This window comes from Macrosteles quadrilineatus, unplaced genomic scaffold, assembly GCF_028750875.1.
Source record: "Macrosteles quadrilineatus isolate MER2022 unplaced genomic scaffold, UCM_ALF_1.0 Scaffold_9__3_contigs__length_116548681, whole genome shotgun sequence".
NCBI lineage: Eukaryota > Metazoa > Arthropoda > Insecta > Hemiptera > Cicadellidae > Macrosteles > Macrosteles quadrilineatus.
This window is the reverse complement of record NW_026542602.1, coordinates 5,360,192-5,383,697: the sequence shown is the minus strand read 5'-3', so window position 1 is coordinate 5,383,697 and position 23,506 is coordinate 5,360,192. Positions and strand designations below refer to the sequence as shown.

Below are 23,506 nucleotides of genomic sequence, written 5' to 3'. Positions count from 1 at the left end.
AATGATCACATTATCCCAACAAATCATTTTAATTTAACTTAATATCTAAATCAAATCGAGGTGAACAAATTGATTACCCCGCAGACAGTATCAACTAAAAAAGGGTATTTAACCGAGAGACAGAGTTAAAAATCCTTGAGTTTAGTCTTTCATTTCAAATTGAATTTCAATTATAAAAGCATTCGTTATTTATTCCAGGGGGTGATTGGAATAACACGTCAATGTTTTATCTTTCCTGTTTCTGCCATATTAAAAACCCATATATTGTTATAGACAGTTTGTTATATAAAACAAAATTCTTTCAATTAATACAAACTAGTCTATTTATACTGTATATATTGAACTTGTGTCTATTGTTGATTAGAGTATAACACTCATGTTTTTCTTTAACAGTATTCTTTTTGAAATTTATATTTGATTATGACAAATAAATTTTACATTTTAACAAACAATTGTGTAAAAGAAACCCGTGTAAGACATAGCATATTAGGATTGTTATAGTATAACAATATGTTTACTGAAGTACTAGTTTTGTGGGAAGTGATGTATAAAAGCGGGCAAATATGATGGATCCAAACATGCCAGTCCATTTCCTCTTCAGAATGTTACTGAAAAACGTATAACAATAATGAATTTAACCACCAATACCAACGCAATGGAACTCAACGAAAATCCATTAGAACTAATCGGAGGCTATAATTGAAACGATATTCCCTGTAACGTTTCTTGCTTTCAATTTTGACTTTTTCGTTTAGGTTTTTTGAATAACAATAATTATAGCTATACATTCTTCAGAACTAGTTTTCTAAGGAAATAACAAATTAGTTAAGAGTTAATAAAAAATGTTTGCTAGTTTTAATCAAGCTCAATTTTTTTATATATTTTTATTCTGTTAAGGAGTGGGTTAATTTGTCTGTTGCTACGATACGAGTGAAAATCGTTAACTTAACTTACATGAAAATATTTTATTTTTCTTGCTTATTATAAGTAAATAAAAAAAGCTTTTCTTAATAAGGCTATAAACCTCAGAATCCCTAAATAACGAGATACTCATTAGGAACGAAATATTTTTTAAGTCAAAATATGTAAGTCACAATAATCTAGATATGTCACTAGATACTTTAGGTATATAAATCTAGAGCTAGTTTATATTTAAAATTGAGATAACCTTACTCGTAATTGGAAAATATCAGTAAAAAGCCCCTATCAATGAGAGGATATCAGCCCTTACTATTCTGTCTAAAAGATTGTGAGATAAGATGATACAACATAATCGAGCACGTCAGATATACATGTATGTATGTACGATATTTAGAAAAATAATCAAGAGAGTGTTTCAAAGGGTCAATATTAAAATGCATGTTTAAATTATTCATTCGAATTTGTATGTGGCAATTTTCAGCAAATTCGTTTAGGGTGGGTGTTGAGGGGTTTTAGTAGACGGTGTCTTAAAACACAACAAATATAACGGCAGCCCATCAATCGAATTGTATTTATATCTGTTATTATACTGTATACTCACATGCTTAATACTTGAACTCTCTTGTTTTCGTCCTGTGCATTTCATTATTTATTATTGAATGCGTTAATCATAAGTTTCTTTCAATATGTCTAATTAAATACCTAAGCTGACATTACAAGATAGGTGGACAGGGAATATCGGATTGATTTAAACCATATTATTTTTAATATTCATGGCATAAATCAATATATAAAAGGTGTGTTCTTTCATTCTATTTAAATGTTCAACCCACGTAAAAATGTTAGTGGAACTTGTGTTAATGGTAAGTTTCAAAAGACCAATTGTTTTATCTAACAAACATTCGTGCTTTTCCTCAAATACATGTAGGTGAACATGAACTAAACAATAATATCGTAAAAATAATAATTATCAAGAGTCGTATGAATTTAATGAGGAATATTAATTCCTCATCCATAGCGTTGGTAGAGAGCTAACACGTTGGCTTGGCTTTTTACATGATTACCATGTATTTTAATTACCTTTGTTTTCCTTCCCAGCCCTGGTTTACATTTTTCTTGGATTGTTTTAGGTTGTTTTGTTTTGTTTTAAGAAATATATCCTTCGTATTAGATATATCTAGGGATTATAAATAAATTTTCACCCCAAGCTTTAAATAAAACATTTTATTGAAATTTCTTCAATTTGTTTTGATTTTCTGTTAATATTTTGTTGTTTTTTCATCACCAACATGACAACCCATAAGGCCAATGTTAATCTTTTTTAGTTTTAAAATCATAATTTTTGCTTATTATTTAGCCTATTTTAATTTATAAGGGGATTCTGCACATCTACAGGCAAATATCTTTCTAACATTATGCGTAGGTTTTTCCTGCAATGAACAGGAGCCGAGAAAAAAGATGTTAAATAAACATGCTTGCCTATTATTATATAGATAATTTGCCCCATGTTAAATAATTTGTCTCCATAAGAATAGTTGAATTTCCATTTTTGACCCTATTAACATAATTATTCTCAAAATACAAATGACACCTGCACATATAGGACCTTTCTTTTAGCATAATCCGAGTGTAAATCGGTCCAGTAGTATGGTCAGTCTGGCTGTAGTAATCTTAAACATTTGGCCCCATGTCAAATCTCCATAAGAAAAGTTGAATTTCCATTTTTGACCCAAACATAAATATTTTCAAAATACAAATAAAACCTGCACATATAAGACCGATAACCTTTCTTTTATTACAACCTGTGTGTAAATCGGTCCAGTAGTATGGTCAGGCTAGCTGTCATAAGTTTTGTAAAAGTGTTCTTAATATATAAGATTGGAAATAGTTTTTATAAAATAAAATACCCGTGCCATATTGTAAAACACCAAAAATATATCAATGATGACTTTTAAGTGTTAGAGGTTATAAACTGCCAAAAGATGAGACAGTGATAACATGCATATGTAGCACCAGGGTGATGAGGATAGGATCACAAGAAACCCAGGCTAAGACAGGATCACGGAAGGATCAGAAAGGATGTGTTGTCGTTAACCTGAACACAACCCGGCAATCCTACCTTGATTGGACAGTAAATAACGTGTTGCGATTCCAGCGAAATCTGAATTAATTTGTCGGTACATAGCTAGTACCGACTAACAGTAGTCATATGCACTACTCTTCAATCTAGCAGGACTAACAGTAATCATATGTACTACTCTGCAATCTAGTAGGACTAAAAGCAGTCATATGAACTACTCTGCAATCTAGTAGGGCTAACAGTAGGCATATGCACTACTCTTCAATCTAGTAGGACTAACAACAGTTTACTACTCAGCAATCTAGTACGACTAGCAGCAGTCATACGTACTACTCTTCAATCTAGCAGGACTAACAGTAGTCATATGTACTACTCTTCAATCTAGCAGGACTAACAGTAGTCATACGTACTACTCTTCAATCTAGCAGGACTAACAGTAGTCATACGTACTACTCTTCAATCTAGCAGGACTAACAGTAGTCATACGTACTACTCTTCAATCTAGCAGGACTAACAGTAGTCATACGTACTACTCTTCAATCTAGCAGGACTAACAGTAGTCATACGTACTACTCTTCAATCTAGCAGGACTAACAGTAGTCATATGTACTACTCTGTAATCCCGATGTGTCAGAACGTTTCATACCTCAGACTCGAAGCACAATTATCACGTAGCTAAAAACTGTCCAATGGGAGTTTGAACCTAGAACCACAAGAAACTAAGCCCTTTCATTACCCCTAGACCATCTCGATTTCCCAACAGCATTTAGTGTTCCATATAAAATTTTCATCTGCTTACTTTATCGGAATATTTTAAGAAAATAAAAAATTATTTTTGTTATTGTTGTACAAATATGTGAGTACCAAGAGAAATAATTAGCTTTACCATTCCATCTCAGTATTTTTGGACATTCCATAACCATAACAACCAATATATACTGTTTTAGTATTCCTGCGGAGTGGAAAGAAGGCGAGCCAGTATTCAGTCATTGTACAATGTACGTGCGAAACTACAGTGAGCTGCGATCACTACCTTCCAGTCAACACACTCTAGTGGACACAAACGTCACTAGCTGTAAACATGGCTGGACGTTTGACTACTCCCAGTACGCCACTACTGTAGTGACAGAGGTTAGTTTAATGCTACAAACCATGTTTGTGTGTCTTCTTGAACAGGCTTCGGCGGCCATTTATTCGTGGTTTTGGAGGGATGACAGTGCCTGAAATCCTATAACGTCCCCTCCAAAAAAACCCCTCAGAAACTTGTTTACTTGCTAGGATTACTGTACAGAAGTCATTTGGGCCTGAGTATGGCAATGTACATCAAAGTAGGTGAATAGAATAGCGTGTCGTAGTTTTTTATACATTCATTTTGCCCAAAGACCACATATCATTTCCTAATATATGTCTAAATTTGAAAATTCCTGGCAAACCCAAGATTGCTTTGTTGGAACAACAGTTTTAAAACTGGTTTTGTAAAGTTACTTTATCAATATAAGTTAAATAAACCTAATGATTTGTGTGATTACCTTCTGATGTTTTGGTAAAAAAGTTAATATTTGTAATGATCACGATGGTGAATATAACTGGGAATTTAGAGAGAAATCCGTTAAGGAGACCATTAGGATCCAATATGTGCTGTGTTCTGATAATAGTATATACCGTCAAACTCTACAGATATTTCGCACTTAAAAATATTTTAATTTTAACTACGGTAACAGGAGATGGACGAAAAGTGGGAGTCTGGAATTAAATCCATGGTAACCGGTATTATTACTTAGACCATTTCCAATTGTAATTTCTAGGTTTTCGCAGCTGTCCAGCTTAGAAGATCTGTGTCCTTAACTGTAAACAGGGAGCGTCCTTTGACTCTAAGGACCTTTATTCATAGCCAATAGTTTGACAATATCGTAAATAAATTCACAATAATAATTAATCTTCGTATTTCCTTGTTTCAGTGGGACATGGTGTGCCAAAAAGACTTTTATAGCACTTTAGCACTAGTTTTGTTAGGAGCTGGGGGCCTTATTGGGAACTATATATTTGGATATCTGCAAGACAGGTAAGACCGTAACATAAGCTATGTTGTTTATATTTTTACAACCACAAAGCAATAGACCCATATTTGAATCGTAATTACAAGATTGGAGCGTTCGTTGTGTTTTCCTCTCAACATTTTTATTATTTAAAATGTTCAAGCTGAGGATATCTTTAATGCTAGTTTGTCAGGGTGCAAGCAGAACCTGATTTGCAATATTTATATTAGAAATATGCTATAAGTTATAATATGGAATGTTATAAACAAGATAAAAAAAGATACGTGGAATAACAAATCATATATAGTCTTTATAGAGTCTTCTTTTTATATAATTCATGCTGCTACTGTGAATATAAGTCTTTAAAGATGTTTAACATTGAAATTTAAATAACCGAATGACTTAATTCTTAAAAACTGAAATAATTATCAATTTAATATCTCTCGTATACTAAATTAATGGAACTTAGATAACCAGTAGATGAATAGGGCCTAATGCAGTGTATAAGTAATTAGCCATGTATTCAACCCCCAAGAGGACCAAAGGTGTCTTCATTTACTCTATTTGGAATGGAACTCAAAGGAAGGTCTTTTCGATGTTTTGCTGACTAGAATAAGTTGAGTTTCTATAAACATCATCCTACACGATCTAATATCTTAATATCTTAAGGTGTTTCCTTTTTCATCGTTCTTGCTAAACAAAGGACGTTCTGGTCACTTTACAATACAATTTTCAAAGAAATATATAAATTACACCACTGAAGTCTTATTGTATGACAAATATCAATTCACATTTAATTGGAATATAAATTTAATTCAATAAACAACCATTCTTGTTCTAAATCTATTACTTTTTAGTTGCTGGCTATATGATAGTAGTTTGATCATGTTTAATAATATCTGAAAAGCAGCATTGTGTATATCATAATCTGAGTTGTGTTCGATTGTATTGTAAATACATTAAAGGATATACATTTCTTTGTTTTTTGTGTATTTCAAAATTTAAAAAAATTAAAAACATGTTATCGTTTGTTTTTTTCAGTTTAGGTCGGAGGCCTTCATTTTTCATTTACCTATTTATAGAATGTTTCTTCGGAATCGCCACCGCCTTCGCTCAAGACTTCGCCACCTGGACGTTTTTTAGAGTCGGGGTAGGCTTTACAGTTCCTGCTATTTTGGGCACACCATACGTCTTAGGTAAGACAATATTAAAATGTTTTATTGGATATGCGTATCTTTATAATAAATAATTAAACACACATAACTTTTAATACAAACTTAAGAGGCATCTAAGACAAGTTTCAACCTTAAAAGATTAATTAACAGTTAATCATACGTATAAGAGACCAAATCTTTTACGTGAAGTAAGAGCTATAGAACAGCATTAAGTAAGAACTAACCAAATATTCTTTGAATTACGGCTGGTGAAGGATTTCGTCATAATTCCTTAGCAAATATAAAGCTAACCATACTGAAACGGTAAAATAAAAATGGTTTCTTATGATTTTTTTACTTATCCGTTGTGAATCAAATAGTAATCATAAATGTATGTCTTATAGTTTGTTTTAGAAAAATCAAATTAAAACATAAAAATCAGGGTGATAAAATTACATTTTTAATAAGATAATGAAACTTACCTAACTTACCTAACTACTAACTTAAGATCATGAAAATACACTTAATGAATATAAAACATACCCAGCCAAAAATCTAATTTTGGATTTCGTATAGATAAAATGATTCAAAAGTAAACTGTTGAGTATAGACCAGTGCTCATCGCACTAAAGCATGTATTGTGCTGAATATGCAATGCTCTGCACTGCGGGTCTTAATTAAACTGAAGGTCCAATATACTGGGCTCCCTCATGTATTGTCCCTCACTTACCGTTTCCGTCACCTAGTTATTCCCATTAACCAACAAATATTAATCATATTCAAGCTCACTTCATGGAGAAAGTTGAAACACTAAAATGTGAACAATATTTACACGAGATTTAATGACAAAATGTCTAGTAAATAATAAATCTATAGCATATATTATAATGTATTACCAGGCGACCCAGAATTGCTCGTGGTGTTTAGTTTGTATGTAACGTTAAAAAATGCACATAGACCAACATAAAATTGCAATGATATTATGAAATACAATGTAAAATATGTAATACAAAACTTATATAATTAGATTTTCTCATAATCACGTATTGGTGCTATTTGCAAAATTTTTTTGCACGATACTGTGGTCTCGAGTCGTTTAAAAGCATCGTAGGCCTAAATAAATTCGCATTACTGACACAGTAACTAATTACCAAAATAAAAATGCTCTATCTAAAAATAGAGGTATCATTATATTGTTATTTTTTAAATCTGATCCATTGTTAAGGCCTAAGACTTGATACAGTATTATAAAGGTTAATGTCATATTTAATAGTTCATTGGAATATATTTCACATCGCGTTTCCTCTACCAATTAATTGATAAATTAATTGCCGTTAGACGTATTTCGTACAGTTTTGTGCTAGGCCTAAGAAAATGTTATTTTTGTTAAAAGCTAATTAATTCTACTGATTTCATACTCTACTTTCATACTACTGAGTACATACAACTCATACTACTCATAGAAAGACGGCAAAATAGTTAGTAAAACTGCAAATGAACACTCCGAATGCTCTAGGATGTGGTTTTCTGTAGTATAGTATGTAGTTTCAAAGGCTTAATTTAAGGGTTTGCGAAACAAAGCCATAACATCTACGGTCTGGTACTCATGCTTATTTTATGCTCTTTAAACAATCATTTCCATACAGACAAATAATCAATATTGAAAATGTCTACAATAAAGTACAATAAAAAAATAGTGATAACATATCAGCTGTTGACCAGCATTGTTGCGAGTTGCGAATATTATGTACTCTCTGGTTGCGACAAGTCATTGGATCGAGAAACGTCGCAACAATTGGATCGTCCTCGGCATAGATCAAACACATAAAAGAATGGCGTAATTGGATGGATCTAATATTAATAATCTCTACTTGAGTTAAGAAGTTTTTTTGACAGTTGCATTGAAATAATAATACAAGCATATTTATTTTCGGATCAACAAATAAATGTTAATGATGCATATATTTATGGTTGAAACTACAGAACGTCCTTCGGGTTTCTACTAAATACTCTTTGTTCAGCATTAGTGTATAATCTTTTGTGGTAAATATTCTACGATTTTGAACTTTCGTAATTATCCCATTGCCTAATAAACACCCCAAGTGTATTAAATAACCAATGCTAAATGGTTTTTAAGGGAATGTAATTTTCTTTTGTACTGTATTTAGTTATTTGCCACTGTACTGTAGGTGGTTTCTTATAAACATTGCGATTAATTTATTTATATTAACGTAAAACTGTCATGGCTACCTATCATTCCATAAGACCAATGTTTACATATTAAAATTTCATTTAATTCAATTTTCCCAGATCAGTGGGATATTGTTGATATTGTGGATATTGTATTATGGATATTGTTTTTAGCCTGAAACGAAATCATTGTGCACAAACGTTGCTCGTATTATAAAGCGTAAATTTATACGTATCAGAACAAAGATATTATATGACTTTTCAAGGTGAAGACCATGTTTTACATATACATGTAATACGGGGGATACTAAAATTATGAATTACAACTAGGTCATTTATTAGGAATTACGACTAGGTCATTTTTCACCCTATATACGTATGTGTCGGTGAAATTAACAAATGTCAAAACATTAACTCATTGTCCACATATCTTTCACGTAAGTGTTTCGTTTATTATTTAAAATAGTATGCATGAGTCTATGCCATAGGTAGTATAGCAGAGGCATTTCTTTCATTAATAACAGGTATAACGGGTATTTTCTACGCAAAATGTTTTGACAACACTACTTTTCAAAAGGATAAGGAACTTCTCCCGTTTTCAAGTGATCTGAATCCAAATTTGCAAGTAAAAAAAATTTTCGTTCACTCAAAAACAGAAAAAGTTCCGTTACGAATCGAATCGAAGTGCACTCAATACACCTAGAATTCCACTTTACTTAAAATTAAAATAGTTATCCTTCACTTTATGAACTTTAAAAACGCGATAAAAGGCATCCAACACTTAATTATTTTTTCACCCCTTGCAAATGATAAAATTGTATCTGTTTATATTTTTAATGGACAACAGTCAACAATAACGTTCAAATTCGTATTGAACACATATAATACATCTTACGTACGTTCCATACGCTGCATTACAGATCATTGTGTGCCATTACCGAGTATTTCATTTCTACTACTTTTTAATTCTTTCTCTCATGTTGACTAATGTTTTTGTTGTCTCATGTCAATGTTTAATTGTTACTGTTATGTTACAGCTATAGAGCTAGTAGGACCGAAGCATCGCACTGTTTGTACCATCCTCACCAACATAGCCTACTCTCTAGGACTAGTAGCTTTAGCAGCTGTAGTTTATCTCATAAGAGACTGGAGACAGCTTGCTCTGGCCACGTCTGTGCCTTTTCTATCATTCTTCCTCTACTGGTGGTAAGATTTTTCCATTATTTCCATAGTTTCTATTGTACCGTGTATTTGTACTTTAACTTTGGTATTTTTATATGTACATGAACACAATATAACACGTTTCCCAACTCTTTCAGATGTGTCTACAGATTTACTGTAACCATTTTTATGAACGGTACCGGAGATTCTATGGTAATATATGTTCCCAGAAGGGGTTTCATCTATGACCAACCTGTTACAGTTTCATGGTTCTTAGTGACCCAGGATCAGTTGTAGGATTAGGACCTGTCCGTCAGTGATAAAATAATGTCGGCTATGGCGGTTTCGAGATTAAAATCCCATCGTCAGGCTTCATCGAATTTTATTTTACCTTATTTGAGGTTGTCTGTGAACACGTAACCACGAATATGAAAACACGGGAGGACATAGCTGTACGAATATTTACAACTGGTCTCGTCAGTGCAGGACACTATGACGTGGCACGGCCATGACGACACTAGGATCGCTGACATACAGGTACCTTGGACAATTCAATATTTTCGCGATGGATCGTCATTTTAATCCAATGTTGATGTGTAAGGTTGAGATATATGGTTACAGGTTTTTTTTATGAATACAGTTTTAGTATGTAAATGTAATATAGAAAAGTAAAAGTTTAAAGTTTTAAGTTCGGCAAAAAATTAGATTGTGGTTATATTACTAACTAATTTTTATAAAATACCGAATAATTTCTAGCTACATTCAATTTGTTGATGCTCACAAAAACTGTAATTCCAGGAGATTATTATATTTTAAAAATATTTTCTTGTCGCAGCGAAAAGTAGGTTTAAAACAGCCCACCAATCATATGATACATTAAGAGACTGTTTTACTCATTCCCCCCCCAGCCATGCGGTCTCAGATACACCCTGTCATCTATCATCCCCTACAAGTCAATTAATCTTCTATCTGTCGCATTCTCATGTTCCTGCCCCTATTCCTCTATTTCATCCCACTTTCCAATACATTAACTTTGTTCACTGTATATCACTTGGCACATCGTTGTTCTGCAAACATTTAATTGGATAAAACGTTGCAAAAGTATTTTAAAACTGTGACGTGACATCATGAGTCAAAAAACTTCAAGTTTGTATATGGATCTGATGATGGTATAACTAATACCGAAACGCGTAATCCTGTTGGATATTTAAGGACCACTAAAGGCAGTCTGCAGGTATTGTAACCTTCTTATTTTGATTAGTTAAATTATACAATTAAATTTGAGTAAAAACCCATTCTCCGCTGAAATACATTCAACTGTACTCAGTCCCATTATAATTCGCACTCAATAAGCGAATGACTATTGGGTCTGATGATTGGAGTGTCCAATCGAAATCGATCACCACTTAACTTTTTATATGTATTTACCGTCATGTGATTAAACGATACAAGTGTAAATATATTTATTGCAAGTTTTATTTGACGCATTTTCTACTTTCAGTTAAAAAAATAGTTACCAAGTAAACAACAGATTTAAATACATACATAACGCGTCATATTCCAAAATACGATAAAATTAGTATACACATTTGAAATTTTAAATAAGTCTTCCTTTTCCCTTAAATAAAAACCGAACGAGAACCCGAATTAATTAAGGCTAGAAACAACAAAAGAATATAAGTATGATTAATGAATCTACGTGGATCCATTTGCAGACCACTGTTAGATAAAATGACGATACAAAATTTAAATAGCTATTCTTTCTTTTTATCTAAACTAAAACTTGTAATGTAGGTAATAATAGTGTTAAGTAATATTATATTTAAGATGTCAACTAAAGATTTTGTTTTTTATGACCATTCAAACTGTTATCTTTACTTAAAGTTCAGTTACTTAGGTCACGTTGTCTTTCCTGGTCTTTAGTTATTGTATAAATTTAAGCTTTTCGTAACCAAATGTAGTATTTTCTTGTTTTGTCAATCATAAAACACTAAATTTGCGTATTTTATCTTACGTGGGGATGGTTTTGCCATAAAGTGTTTTATCAGTGGTCCTGTTATTTGACATGCTCCAACCATAACAATAAGTTAAATATGTTCACTTTCTATGTACAAGGGTTCTGCCAGAGTCCCCCCGCTGGCTCCTGGCGAGAGGAAGGTTCGAGGAAGCGGAAAAGATACTAAAAAAGATGGCCAGAGTTAACGGGAAGTCTCTCCCGGCCAATTATATGGTCCACCTTAAGGTAATTCAGACATGCATGTCTTGAAAAATTGTGATAAATAATTATTAAATTAAAATATATACGGCGTGTAACCATTTTCTAAATTTTTATATCATTTTGCATTTAATCATTTTGTATTTATGTATCACAACACTTAAAAAAACATTTACGTTCCACATTATTTGGTTTCATATTGTATGTTGTTTTTTTCTAAATCACTGAGATATAATATATATGAGGTTACATTACCTTAATCGCCAAGTGATCCATGATTAAGGTAACGTAACCTAATATATATTATTATTTGGTTCTTTAAAATGTTCCAAGTGCATACGGAATTAAGTTTTATTTAAGGCAGAATGCGTTACATTGCAATATTATTGTATATTAAATTTGTTTCAGAGAAAATATCAAGTAGAAAGATACATGCAACAGAAAGACAGCGACAAGGATCATAATAGAAGATATGGTGTAATGGATCTTCTCAGAACACCAAACCTCAGGAGGAAAACTCTCATCATCACCTTCATATGGTAAAAAAATGTAGGATGTTGAAAATTATAATCAGCTGTTGTTTGTGAAATAAAAACCAAACAATTTCTCAATAGTAATCAAACACGGAGAGCTGGACGTTGATACTAACAGTCGGATCATTTCATGCAGTCACAACATTGGCTCGCCTTTGTGACTGAAGCGGCACTTGACTGAATTTGTGCGTGCCTATTCATCACATGGCTTAGTGTATATGTGTACCGCACTCTTCTGCACTAGCAAGCAGTACTGTGGTGAAGTTGATCCCTCTTTTATCTTCACCATTGGAAAACAACATAGCACTCCCTTTGCCTCGGGAATCATCAGATAATAAGCTTTTGTAGTTGCCAGCGTAGGAAATCTTTCTTGACCTGCTTGTTCCGTTAGTTATATACAGTATAATAAATAATCCGCAATCACTTCTATTTATGTCAGTTGCTAAAGAGTCTTTGGCAATTTTATAAAATACTTGTATATAATTGAGTTGTTTAGATTGCATAAATGTATTAGAAGCTGAAAGAGTGTAAAGAAATTGTGAAAAGGGGCAACAACTGTTATTCGACTGACTCTAGGTTTTTTAGGTTATGTTTTGGGGAGAGGTATCATCTGACGTCCCCTTTGTTTTGAGTTGGACTAGGAATGCCTTGATAAAATCAAAATGTCTTTATTTTCGTTTACAGTACAAACTGTTCAACAGAATGCCTTAGATGATATATGATTTACTAAACTAAGCAAATACATAACAAAATAAAATATATGGAAATGGATTAAAAAAACACAAATTAATTAAAGAAGATTAAAAAATTAGGGAAAATAAAGCTTCTTTGTGATCTCTTCCATTCATTTTTTTTTCGTTTGGACGTAGAACGTATTATTCATGCATCTAATCGTAAAAAGGTTCCAGTATGATTCTCTACTGTCCATTCATGTTATATAACACATAAGTCCAGCTCTGTTAAAATCTGGGTTCTTTCACTAGGAATTTGATTCTCGTAGCAGAAACTGTATCGGAATGATAACCATCAGCTACTAGATGAGAAGAAAGAAAAACTAAGAACTCTTACATATTTTTGAACGTAATCTTTTTTACACTTACCAAATATAAATTATGTAATTCAATTGTGTAGGTTTACAAACACCTCGGTATATGTTGGCCTTTCCTACTACGCACCAGCTCTGGGTGGTGACGAGTTCCTCAACTTCTTCTTGGCCGGTGCTGTAGAACTGCCTACATACATAGTGCTGTGGCCAGCCATGGAATGCGCTGGTCGACGATGGACCTTGTGTGTAAGCATGGTTATAGGAGGTCTAGCCTGCCTTGGGACTCTACTGGTTCAGCAGAGTAAGTAGTAGCTGTAGTAGATTCGGTTAAATAAATCAGCATCTAATTATTTACTAAGAAATTTAGCTTATATTTCCTAAGCACAACATGCGTAAATGTTTTGTTTATTCTGGTGTCGTGAATCGCTTAACATGGTACTACTTATCTGGCATATTTTTACCCAATTCAAGTTTGTCTAGCTGGCGTGTCTCCAACAGTTGCATTTTTTATCGAAGAATCACAATGCAGTTACAACCTATAAAAATAATATTGAATATGCCAGATACTCGTTCTTTTTACATCGTATTTGAGATGCTAACTAACAGAACGCCCATGACCTTTGCTATTTTGATATCTGTCTACATTTAACAAGTTCCAATGCTTTAAAAACGCAAAATAAAGACATACTCGTTTGCTATTGACGTTTTATTCACAGTTTATTGTGATTTGTCCCTTCAGGAGACTTTTTAACGCTTTTTTTCAACACTTGAGACGTATAGAGTAAAGGTAAGTACATCATAAAACATTATTGTGAGCGATGATTAATAAAACCAGTTGACTGAATTTGTCCCAATAGTGTGGAAAACCAAGACCGCGGCTCCAGTTATACCAGATTAATAACTTATTTCAATTTAGTTTGTCACAAAATTGTTTTGTCAGGTTATTAACCTGACTAAATAATTGTTTTTATTGCAAAGTATACCAGCTGTTCGCATTAATTATTTGTATAATCTATTATACACTATCCGTCATAATATGTAAACTCATCTAGACCTCACAAATAACGAATTTTGAAAAAAAAAAGCAATAACCCTACATATCACACATCATACGCTTTATGCACTTCAACCCCTGGTCTATGAACTGGAATTTACACAGGGTATGTAAGTCAAATCTGATAATGTTTACGCTCCAGCAAACCCCTTTCATACAGTCAAATATGCTAATTTGCCCTCCTGAAGTTAATCATAACGTATCTGTGGACTATTTGTATCATATGGTTAAAGTTAGTTAGATATTTCTGTTGCATTTGAAACAGTTAATTCGGGTTTAGACGTACTATAGACTATAGACAATATGATTAAAATATACGTGTTGCATTAATATTATATTTAATTGTTTTGTCTTAGTACTAACTAAACGATAAACATGTGTGTAAAATGGTATTATACTATAAGTATAGTTTTGATGAAACTTGAAAGTAATTATATAGTTCGGATATTTTACTAACGGCCATCGCCTTGTAACACGGGGGTTGGTAGTTGAGCTTAAACAATGAACCACGACTATTAGGAGTCAAAGTATTATTTTAGCCAGAATAACAGCTTAATTTTGTTTATCGAAAAAGTTATCGAAATAGTCAATTAACACTTATTTGATTTGACACTCATCTACACGTCATCATCTCTAAACAATTAGCTTCTTGAGGGTAGGTTTCCCTGTGTGTGTACTATCAATTGTGTAACTAAACATTTTCTCCTCAAAAACATGTACCGGTACAACACTCTAAAACCTGAAAATTTCCTAAAGTAAACTAAACTTTACAATATAATGACGATAGGAGTAATGTGAGGTATGTGTTATTCATGTGTTACTAAACACTTACAGGTCCAACATGGACTCTAGCCCTGTATTGTGTGGGCAAGATGGGTATTTCATCCTCCTATGTGGTGCTACCCCTGGTGGCATCAGAGCTCTACCCCACAGTAGTCAGAGGGTTGGGAATGAGTTTTAGCAGTGTAGCGGGGATGGTGGGGCCAGTACTCATACCCATCGTCAACTACCTCGTAAGTCCGTGCATCGACACCATTCCTCTAATAGTTTGATAAGGGTGATTTACAATGCATATATTTTAACATATTTCCTGTGTAGTCTTGATTTGCGTTAGGCTTTCAAAGATTATTTTACATAGGTTCTTGATGTGTTTATGTAATCCTGTCTACTAGTGGATTACTGTTGAGAATCAACACAATTGTCAAGATTATCTCTCTGCTCTTTGTTAACATTATCACGGTTCTTACATTGAGGTTGAAAACGTTAAACACAAACATAGTAAATTTATATTATACTAACAATGACAATACTATGATACTATGGTCACAGTAACACTTTACACAACGTCTCTGGACCACAATTTGGTTGAAGATCATAGATAGTTGATCTTAGGACCAGAACCACCGGAATCGTTGACTTACACCCAGAGAGGAGGTCACAGTACAACCGGACAAAATCAACGTAAAAAACATCTAATCATGGTTATTTTACAGCATATACGAGTACTCGTATAAGGGAGTAAGGCACATCCCGCCAATGGTATTGCTATATGAATTGTTCACCAGCATCTGTTAAATCGAGCTTTCCTTGTTTCTGGTAGTGTTAAAAATGATCTAATCAGAAACGCTACAACCACTATAACGAAGCATCACAGAGTTTTTTCGGTGGGATGTGGGAAAGATGGAAATCTAAACTAGTTTTAAAATCTTCCTCAGAAATGTAACCAAATTTAACATATGTGCTACATTTAAAATTTTACATATAATATTTGATCTTTAACTAAGCAGATACTTAAAATTTGTATCAAGAGAATTTAGTTTAACATTTTCAAAATTATTTATAAGATTTGGGTGCTAGAAATTTTATGTGTGCTCTATATAAACATACACGGCACAGGGATCGGAAATGCTGATTCTGCCTCTTCTGATCATGGGAGCTCTCCTCGTCTCTGGAGGACTGATAAGTCTTCTGTTACCAGAGACGCTACATCGTCATCTGCCCCAGACACTTGAGGACGGTGAAGAATTCGGTGGAACTTTACTTGGTTGTTGTCCTAGGTAAGCCTGTAGCCTTTAAGCCCTCAAGCGGTAGCCTTTTCTACCTTATCTTTACGATTCATGAGCAAAACCCTTTTTTAATGTAACTATATATTTCTGCTATTTCCATAACATTCTTAGCTGCAAAAATTGTTTTTCTTATTTGTTTTGAAGTATTAAAAAATCTACTGTTTTTTAAATATACATTAGACATGTGACTTAGTATGATTTCCACATTATTTCATACCAATACATTAAGTTTTAGTGTGTGGTTTGTAAGTTTATTTGTATATGTATTGATGAGAATAATATTAATATTTATTTTGGTACAATGTTGATTTAGAAACAAAGAAATTCTCGTTGATTTGTACTAATTTTCTAGATTCAAACAGTACATTTTCTTATAAAGTTTTTCAAATCTTGATGATCTGTACTAAAAATCTGTTTACAAGTGTATTTTTACCACATAAGGTATATTTAAAATAAATGGGTTATTTTAAATAACAAATTGGGTTAAAAAGGAACAATAGTTACCCTGTACAGGAAACGCTACATAGTCATAATTATAATATACATATATTAAAAGTACAAGATATAATATAAGTAAATGAGGAAATATATTTTAAAGGCCTACAAAAGATTATAAATAATTTCATGTTCCTAATAACAATTAAGAACAATAAAAAAGAACGAAATAAACAAAGAAAAATAAGTCGGATGTTTCAAATCATACACTCATGCATTACCAAGTATTTTCAGAATAAAATGTTGCATTAATTATTTTAAACCTATTTGATAAATGTTAATACCGAAATCTTCTAAAGCAAGGAGTATAATTAATTACGCTCATGTCACAGGCAAACATACAAGTTTTGAAGAACCGCGCCAAAGGGAATCTACTTTGCATCTTCTCACAAGAAAATTTATTAATTACAACACAACATGTTGGTGAATGTGAAATATGAGTGCAGATTTTATTCCTAAATCATGTATTTATTCTGTCTAAGATAGATAACCAAAGATAGCCTACATAGTGTTTAACACTTATTTTCAATCATGTCAATATCTAGAATAGTTATTTGTGTAACTAGTGGTGAAAGTGGCACTTTGCTGCACACTAGAGCAATGTTTACGCACGAGCCGCAGGCGAGTGCGGAATGATCTCGAGTGCAGCAAAGGCCTTTTTCACTCGTGTTACACATTATATTTTTCCTACAGTCACTTTAAAGCATATCAATAATTAGTCTTTCAAACACTATACAACACGTTTTTAGGTTCAGCTGGCAACACAAATGGTGCCCTAGAGAAAGTAGTACCCGCGGTCCGTATCACTCCGCTATTTTTCCTCGGCAAGAAATGTGCTCCGTGTTTTGAGAATATAGTTCCGTATGTTTTGTAATTTGAAGTGGTTTCCGTGCCTAAAAAAATGCTTTAAAGGTATTTTCTTGTTTATTTAGATCGTAGGAATGTTTTAAAAACGTTTAAAAGAAAAGTCCAGTAAGTTCAGAAATACCGAAACTATAAACACGAAATGACAGGTTAAATCGTAGTTATAATAGTCAATCAGCTGCTCATAGTATTATTATCTTTAAGTGTTGCCAACCTATTTCCAAGCGTACACGGATTACGTGCATAATAGAACCACGCTGTTTTGTGTTGTTTCGTTGGAATCCTGATGTGCGGCAAAGTATAAACCGTACGGCAAAGTATAAACCGTACGGCAAAGTATAAATATGCAGCAATTAGCAGCTTTCTGTACTATAAACAGTACAAGGAAGCCAACTTTGTCGGGTGACTGTAGGAAAAGTTTATTTGTTGTTTGTTTTAAGAATTGTTTATGACAGCGGATAATATTTCAGGTCTGCACCAACCGATCTTAAATTGCATGACCATGAAACCAATCTAGTATTGGTATGGTTATTTATTGAGATGTATTTCCAAATATATTGTAAAAAGGGTCTTGACAAATGTTTGGGGGGAACTACACTAATTGCGAGTATTTCATTTTAGCTACAAAGTTGGCGATGTAGACAAACATGGAAAACCTCCTCCAACTATAGTTCCTGAGTCACCAATTAAAAGGTTTGTATAAAATAGAGCAACATATGTTTACAAAAAGGAAGACAAAAACATTACCAATATATTAAAGTGTGGAAGAAGATCAATGCTTTAGTTTTAATACAGCCCATCTATCATTAGTAAATATTTTGTTTATAAAATTCGAATCACCAAACAATTAATAATAAATTGGCATAGTCAGTTTAACTTTATTTCAACTTAAAGGTTGATTTATATTTATATGAAATGTAGATGATATTAGTGAAAATCATGACACATAAATGCAAATGCTGTTTTCTATCCAATGTGTTGTGGTTCATGTAAGGAAGTCATGAATCCTTTATAGTAAACAAATTAATATAGAGCTTTAATTGGTTAATTAAAATTAATTTTTAAACATAAGTAAAAGATAAACTTAGTAAACATATATAAATTACGAGTCAGTGAACTAGATGTAAAAAGGCTGTAAGAGCCAAATGAATATTTTCGTATTTGCTTTCCTTATTTGCAGAAACAAGGCAATTTTGTTCGCCCTAAGGGATGAACCCGATTGAATCGAACAGCTTCGCAGAATCTATTCTCCTAGAATCTCTTACGTGAAAAAATTTTAAAAAAAGCAGGACAATGTGTCTAATGTCTAATATATTGAATTTACTGATATATTTTAAGTGCATGTATTATATATAACAAGTTTATTACAGCTTGCTGACAGCTGTTCCAAAGGAAACGCCACTTTCTACCCCAGTGGCTACTGATGGGACGTCATCTACTGATGTAACTTCGGACACTACCTTGTCAGTGCAGGAGCATACAATGAGAGTCACTGTCGTTTGACATTCTCTAGGCATCCACCCTTTTACATACACTAACTACATCTAACTACTACACACGAGCATTTACGTTGTTTGTCAATCCTTCTGGACCAACGTAACTTCATAAACTATCAAGCTAGACCTTAACAGACATACGTCTACTTAACTGACCAAACATTCTGAACCAACGTAGCTAAATGAACTATTAAGCCAAACCTTTACTATACCCAAATACAGACATACATCTACTGACCAAACATTCTGAACCAACGTAACTTCATGAACTACCAAGCCAGACCTTAACTATACCCAATTACAGACATACATCTACTGACCAAACATGCTGAACCAACGTAACTTCATGAACTACCAAGCCAGACCTTAACTATATCCAATTACAGACATACGTCTACTTAACTGACAAAACCTTCTGAGCAAACGTAACTTCATGAACTATCAAGCCAGTCCTTAACTATATCCAATTACAGACATACGTTTACTTAACTGACAAAACCTTCTGAACCAACGTAACTTCATGAACTATCAAGCCAGATCTTACCTATATCCAATTACAGACATACGCCTACTTAACTGACCAAAACTTCTGAACCAACGTAACTTCATGAACTATCAAGCAAGACCCTAACTATGTCCAATTACAGACATACGTCTACTTAACTGGCAAAACCTTCTGAACCAACGTAACTTCATGAACTATCAAGCCAGGCCCTAACTATATCCAATTACAGACATACGTCTACTTAACTGACCAATCCTTCCGTACCAACGTAGCTTCAGGTTACGAAGAATCCCAAACCATGTGATTACAGTCAGATGTTTCCTTCTAGTTGGCCAAACGTCTTGTACCAAAGTAACTTAAAATATTATCACGATAGACTCTAACTACACTTAACTAAATATAGACAACTACCTCTTTGGCAAAATCATAGGACATCATCATGTCAGTGCAAAAACTCACGTTAAAATTACTATAGTCTTGATCAGTTTTAAGACTGGCTTACGACGCGCTATCACATTTTTGCCGGTCGTTGAGTACCCACATAATATGTTAAGCTTGTACCGATGTAAAAAATGTGTTTTATAAATCTGTTAATATTCTCCCTTTGTTAGGATTATTCATTTAAAAACAAAGGGGTACCTCTAATGTTAGTGGAGAAGAATATAGTTATAAAATAATAAATGTTTATTAAAATCAATATTTTTTTTCAAAAATCTTAAGAAAACGTTTATGTTAAGAAACTTTATTTACCGGTATATTTATCTAAAGAAAAGGCGTAAGAAATTATGGTTTTAAAATTATGTTAGTTTTTAAGTACATAAGAATTTTTTACATACTTTCTTACCTTTTTACTGTTTTCCAGATGGTATGTGACCAAATAAGTAAGTCTTATTTATTTGTATTCAATATCAAATTGTGTGAGATTGCAAGAAGTAATTCGTCAAAACTTTAGTTTATAACTTTCACCTCGTGCCTTTGAATATTTTGTATAAGATTATTACGTGTTTTCAATAAATGTATTAGTGATTACTATGTTTGCTTAAATATCCCCTTTTTATGAGAAAAGAATATATATTTAAGTGCAGTAAAACATCGTTAATATCGTGTATTAAAACCGGTTAAAAAATTAAATTAAATTTTGGATAAAGAATCTATATATTAATAGGCAAGCATGTTTCTTGAAAACCTTTTTTCTCAGCTAGTGTGCATCGTGGGGAAAATCTATACATACTGTTAGGATGATATTTTACTGTAGATGTGCAGAATGCCTTCATAAATTGTAAAATAGGCCCAACAATAAGCACAAAAAATTATTATAAATAAATCAAAAATAACATGGGCCTTATGGGTTGCCATGGTGGTGATGAAATAACAACAAAATATACACAGAAAATAAAAAAAAAATATTAAATTACAAACTCATGTTTTAAACTAAATTAAAATTAAAACATACCTCGTCTTGCAGTTCAAATAAATAGTGTCTTTTTCAATCCACTACATGTTTCGCCATGTTGGCATTTTCAAGTGGTTTACACAGAAACATTGAGACTTGAAACATTATAATATCCGAATTGGACTCGTCAAATTGTATAAATTTACAAATAAACACAAAACTGTACATACATTTGACACGTACGAACGAAACATATTTATGTAGGCCTACAACACATTGCAACCCGATCACGGCACTGACTGAGACCAAATCTCAGTCAGTGCCGTGATCGGGTTGCAATGTGTTCTAGGCCTACATAATAATGTTTCGTTCGTACGTGTCAAATGTATGTACAGTTTTGTGTTTATTTGTAAATTTCTACAATTTTACGAGTCCAATTCGGATATTATAATGTTTCAAGTCTCAATGTTTCTGTGTAAACCACTTGAAAATGCCAACATGGCGAAACATGTAGTGGATTGAAAAAGACACTATTTATTTGAACTGCAAGACGAGGTATGTTTTAATTTTAATTTAGTTTATACTAAGCAGTTCAGGGGCTACAAAATGGAATTTAATTCATGTTTTATTTTTACAGCTTGAGGTGAAATAGAGAAATATTTACATTACATATTTTTGGGTCGAGTTTTGGTCCACTTGACGACCTCTAGAACTTTTAAATCCATTTAAGAGTACATAGAAAAGTAAAAATGGTGTGACTATTTAGTGGCCAATTCATACATGTATTTATTTTATATGGTAAACAAATCAGCGCATCGTCACGGAAAATAAAATAGTTAGAGTTTAGAATTTACGTAGGGGGCTTCTTTTAACGTCAAGAAATTTCATTAAAGATTATTGTTTTCACCTAAGTGGATTGGAACTAGGAGAATTTCTGAACTGTCTCAGACGCAAGGCAATAATGACATTCTTCTTGAATAACCGAACATCGTTTGAAGGTGTCAAATGAAAAATGGATTTTCATTTTGAGACATAAATACTTCCACAACCATTTAAACTTTATTGCCAAAGTAGTTTTGTGACGAATAATTAAAAGCTTAATAATTTGTTCATTGTCACAAAGAGTGAATTATAGCTAGTAAGGGATTTACTAAAAACTATTTCTTCTTGTATGACATGTTTTGTGGTCATCCATATTATTAGGTAAAGGAAGCAGTTTTCATCACCAGGAGCGAAAGTAGCTCTTTTTGGTACGCAATCGTGTTTATCGATTTTAACGATTGCTAACGAACTAAAAAATTTGCCATATATTTTTTTCTGTTCCCTATTTGAAGTTACCTAAAAAATATGATTTTCCTGACGGTTTAGAGAACTAAAAACGGCTTGTTTCTGGACAGCATGATTAACACTTTGAGCTGAAATCGCTTGCATTGGCAATCATCTGGAAGAACAAAACCAAATAATTATGGAAATAATAGATAAAGGAAACATAATTTTCTGAGTTTACCTCCAAGCATCTAACTTTCAAGAACCCTTAACGACGTGCAAGCCATTAGACCCATTGTAAGGAAACAAAGATTATAAGTTGAATAGCACCGGTTGTGCTGAATGGCGAATGACCCTGTTAAAATTACCTATATATTATTAAAAAACAATACTTTTACAGTAACTCTTCATTGCTATAATACATTGTAAATCATATAGTTAGACTGGACCCAGCCACCCTTCATTATTGTTCTTTTGATAAATAACCCAAACATAAAAAAACTGCAATTCACTTTTTTCATGCTACCTTTACCCTTCAACTGTATTCAATTTGATTACACGACACACGCCACTGTCATAATAAATTAGGTACTAAAAACTGTTAAAATTAAAAAAAACTATTTAAATTATCAAACTTCTAACTTGCAGTAAAAGAAAACTCACTTAAAACAACTCATGTATTTTGAAGAAACAAACAGTCCATGTTTTCCTATTTGTCTCCCTTGTGTTGATACATACTCTCAAGAAACCCCTAAGCCGCTTAACGACATAGTGGTGTTACTAAAAGTCAAGGCACGGTTGTGTCAATTTGTCTAAGCTGGATTATTTTTTATGTTCGGAATTATCATATCAACGGTCAACGGTGAGCTGATGCTAGTGAGCACTCCTACATATCTAGTTATTATGATGAACGTATGTATCCTAACACAGGCGTAAACAGATGATGACCCTAAGGGGGGGGGGGTCACACTGGGGGTTGTGGGAGTAGCCCCCCTAGATACACCACTGTTTCTCAATAATGGTTTCCTCCGT

At 32.9% G+C, this 23,506-nt stretch overlaps 1 protein-coding gene across 1 annotated transcript in view; it reads left to right on the top strand.

Annotated features, from left to right (window-relative positions):
- Positions 1–20,814, top strand: part of LOC129004377 (beta-alanine transporter-like) — a 31,032-nt gene extending 10,218 nt beyond the window's left edge. Inside the window, exons 2-12 of the mRNA XM_054432946.1 lie at positions 3,949–4,132; positions 4,960–5,063; positions 6,079–6,233; positions 9,419–9,587; positions 11,658–11,784; positions 12,166–12,296; positions 13,422–13,636; positions 15,224–15,402; positions 16,286–16,446; positions 18,436–18,507; positions 19,185–20,814. Coding sequence (XP_054288921.1) covers positions 3,949–4,132; positions 4,960–5,063; positions 6,079–6,233; positions 9,419–9,587; positions 11,658–11,784; positions 12,166–12,296; positions 13,422–13,636; positions 15,224–15,402; positions 16,286–16,446; positions 18,436–18,507; positions 19,185–19,317 — 1,630 coding nt within the window. The 3' untranslated portion in view covers positions 19,318–20,814. The remainder of the gene's footprint in view (positions 1–3,948; positions 4,133–4,959; positions 5,064–6,078; positions 6,234–9,418; positions 9,588–11,657; positions 11,785–12,165; positions 12,297–13,421; positions 13,637–15,223; positions 15,403–16,285; positions 16,447–18,435; positions 18,508–19,184) is intronic.
- The last annotated feature ends 2,692 nt before the right edge of the window (positions 20,815–23,506 follow it).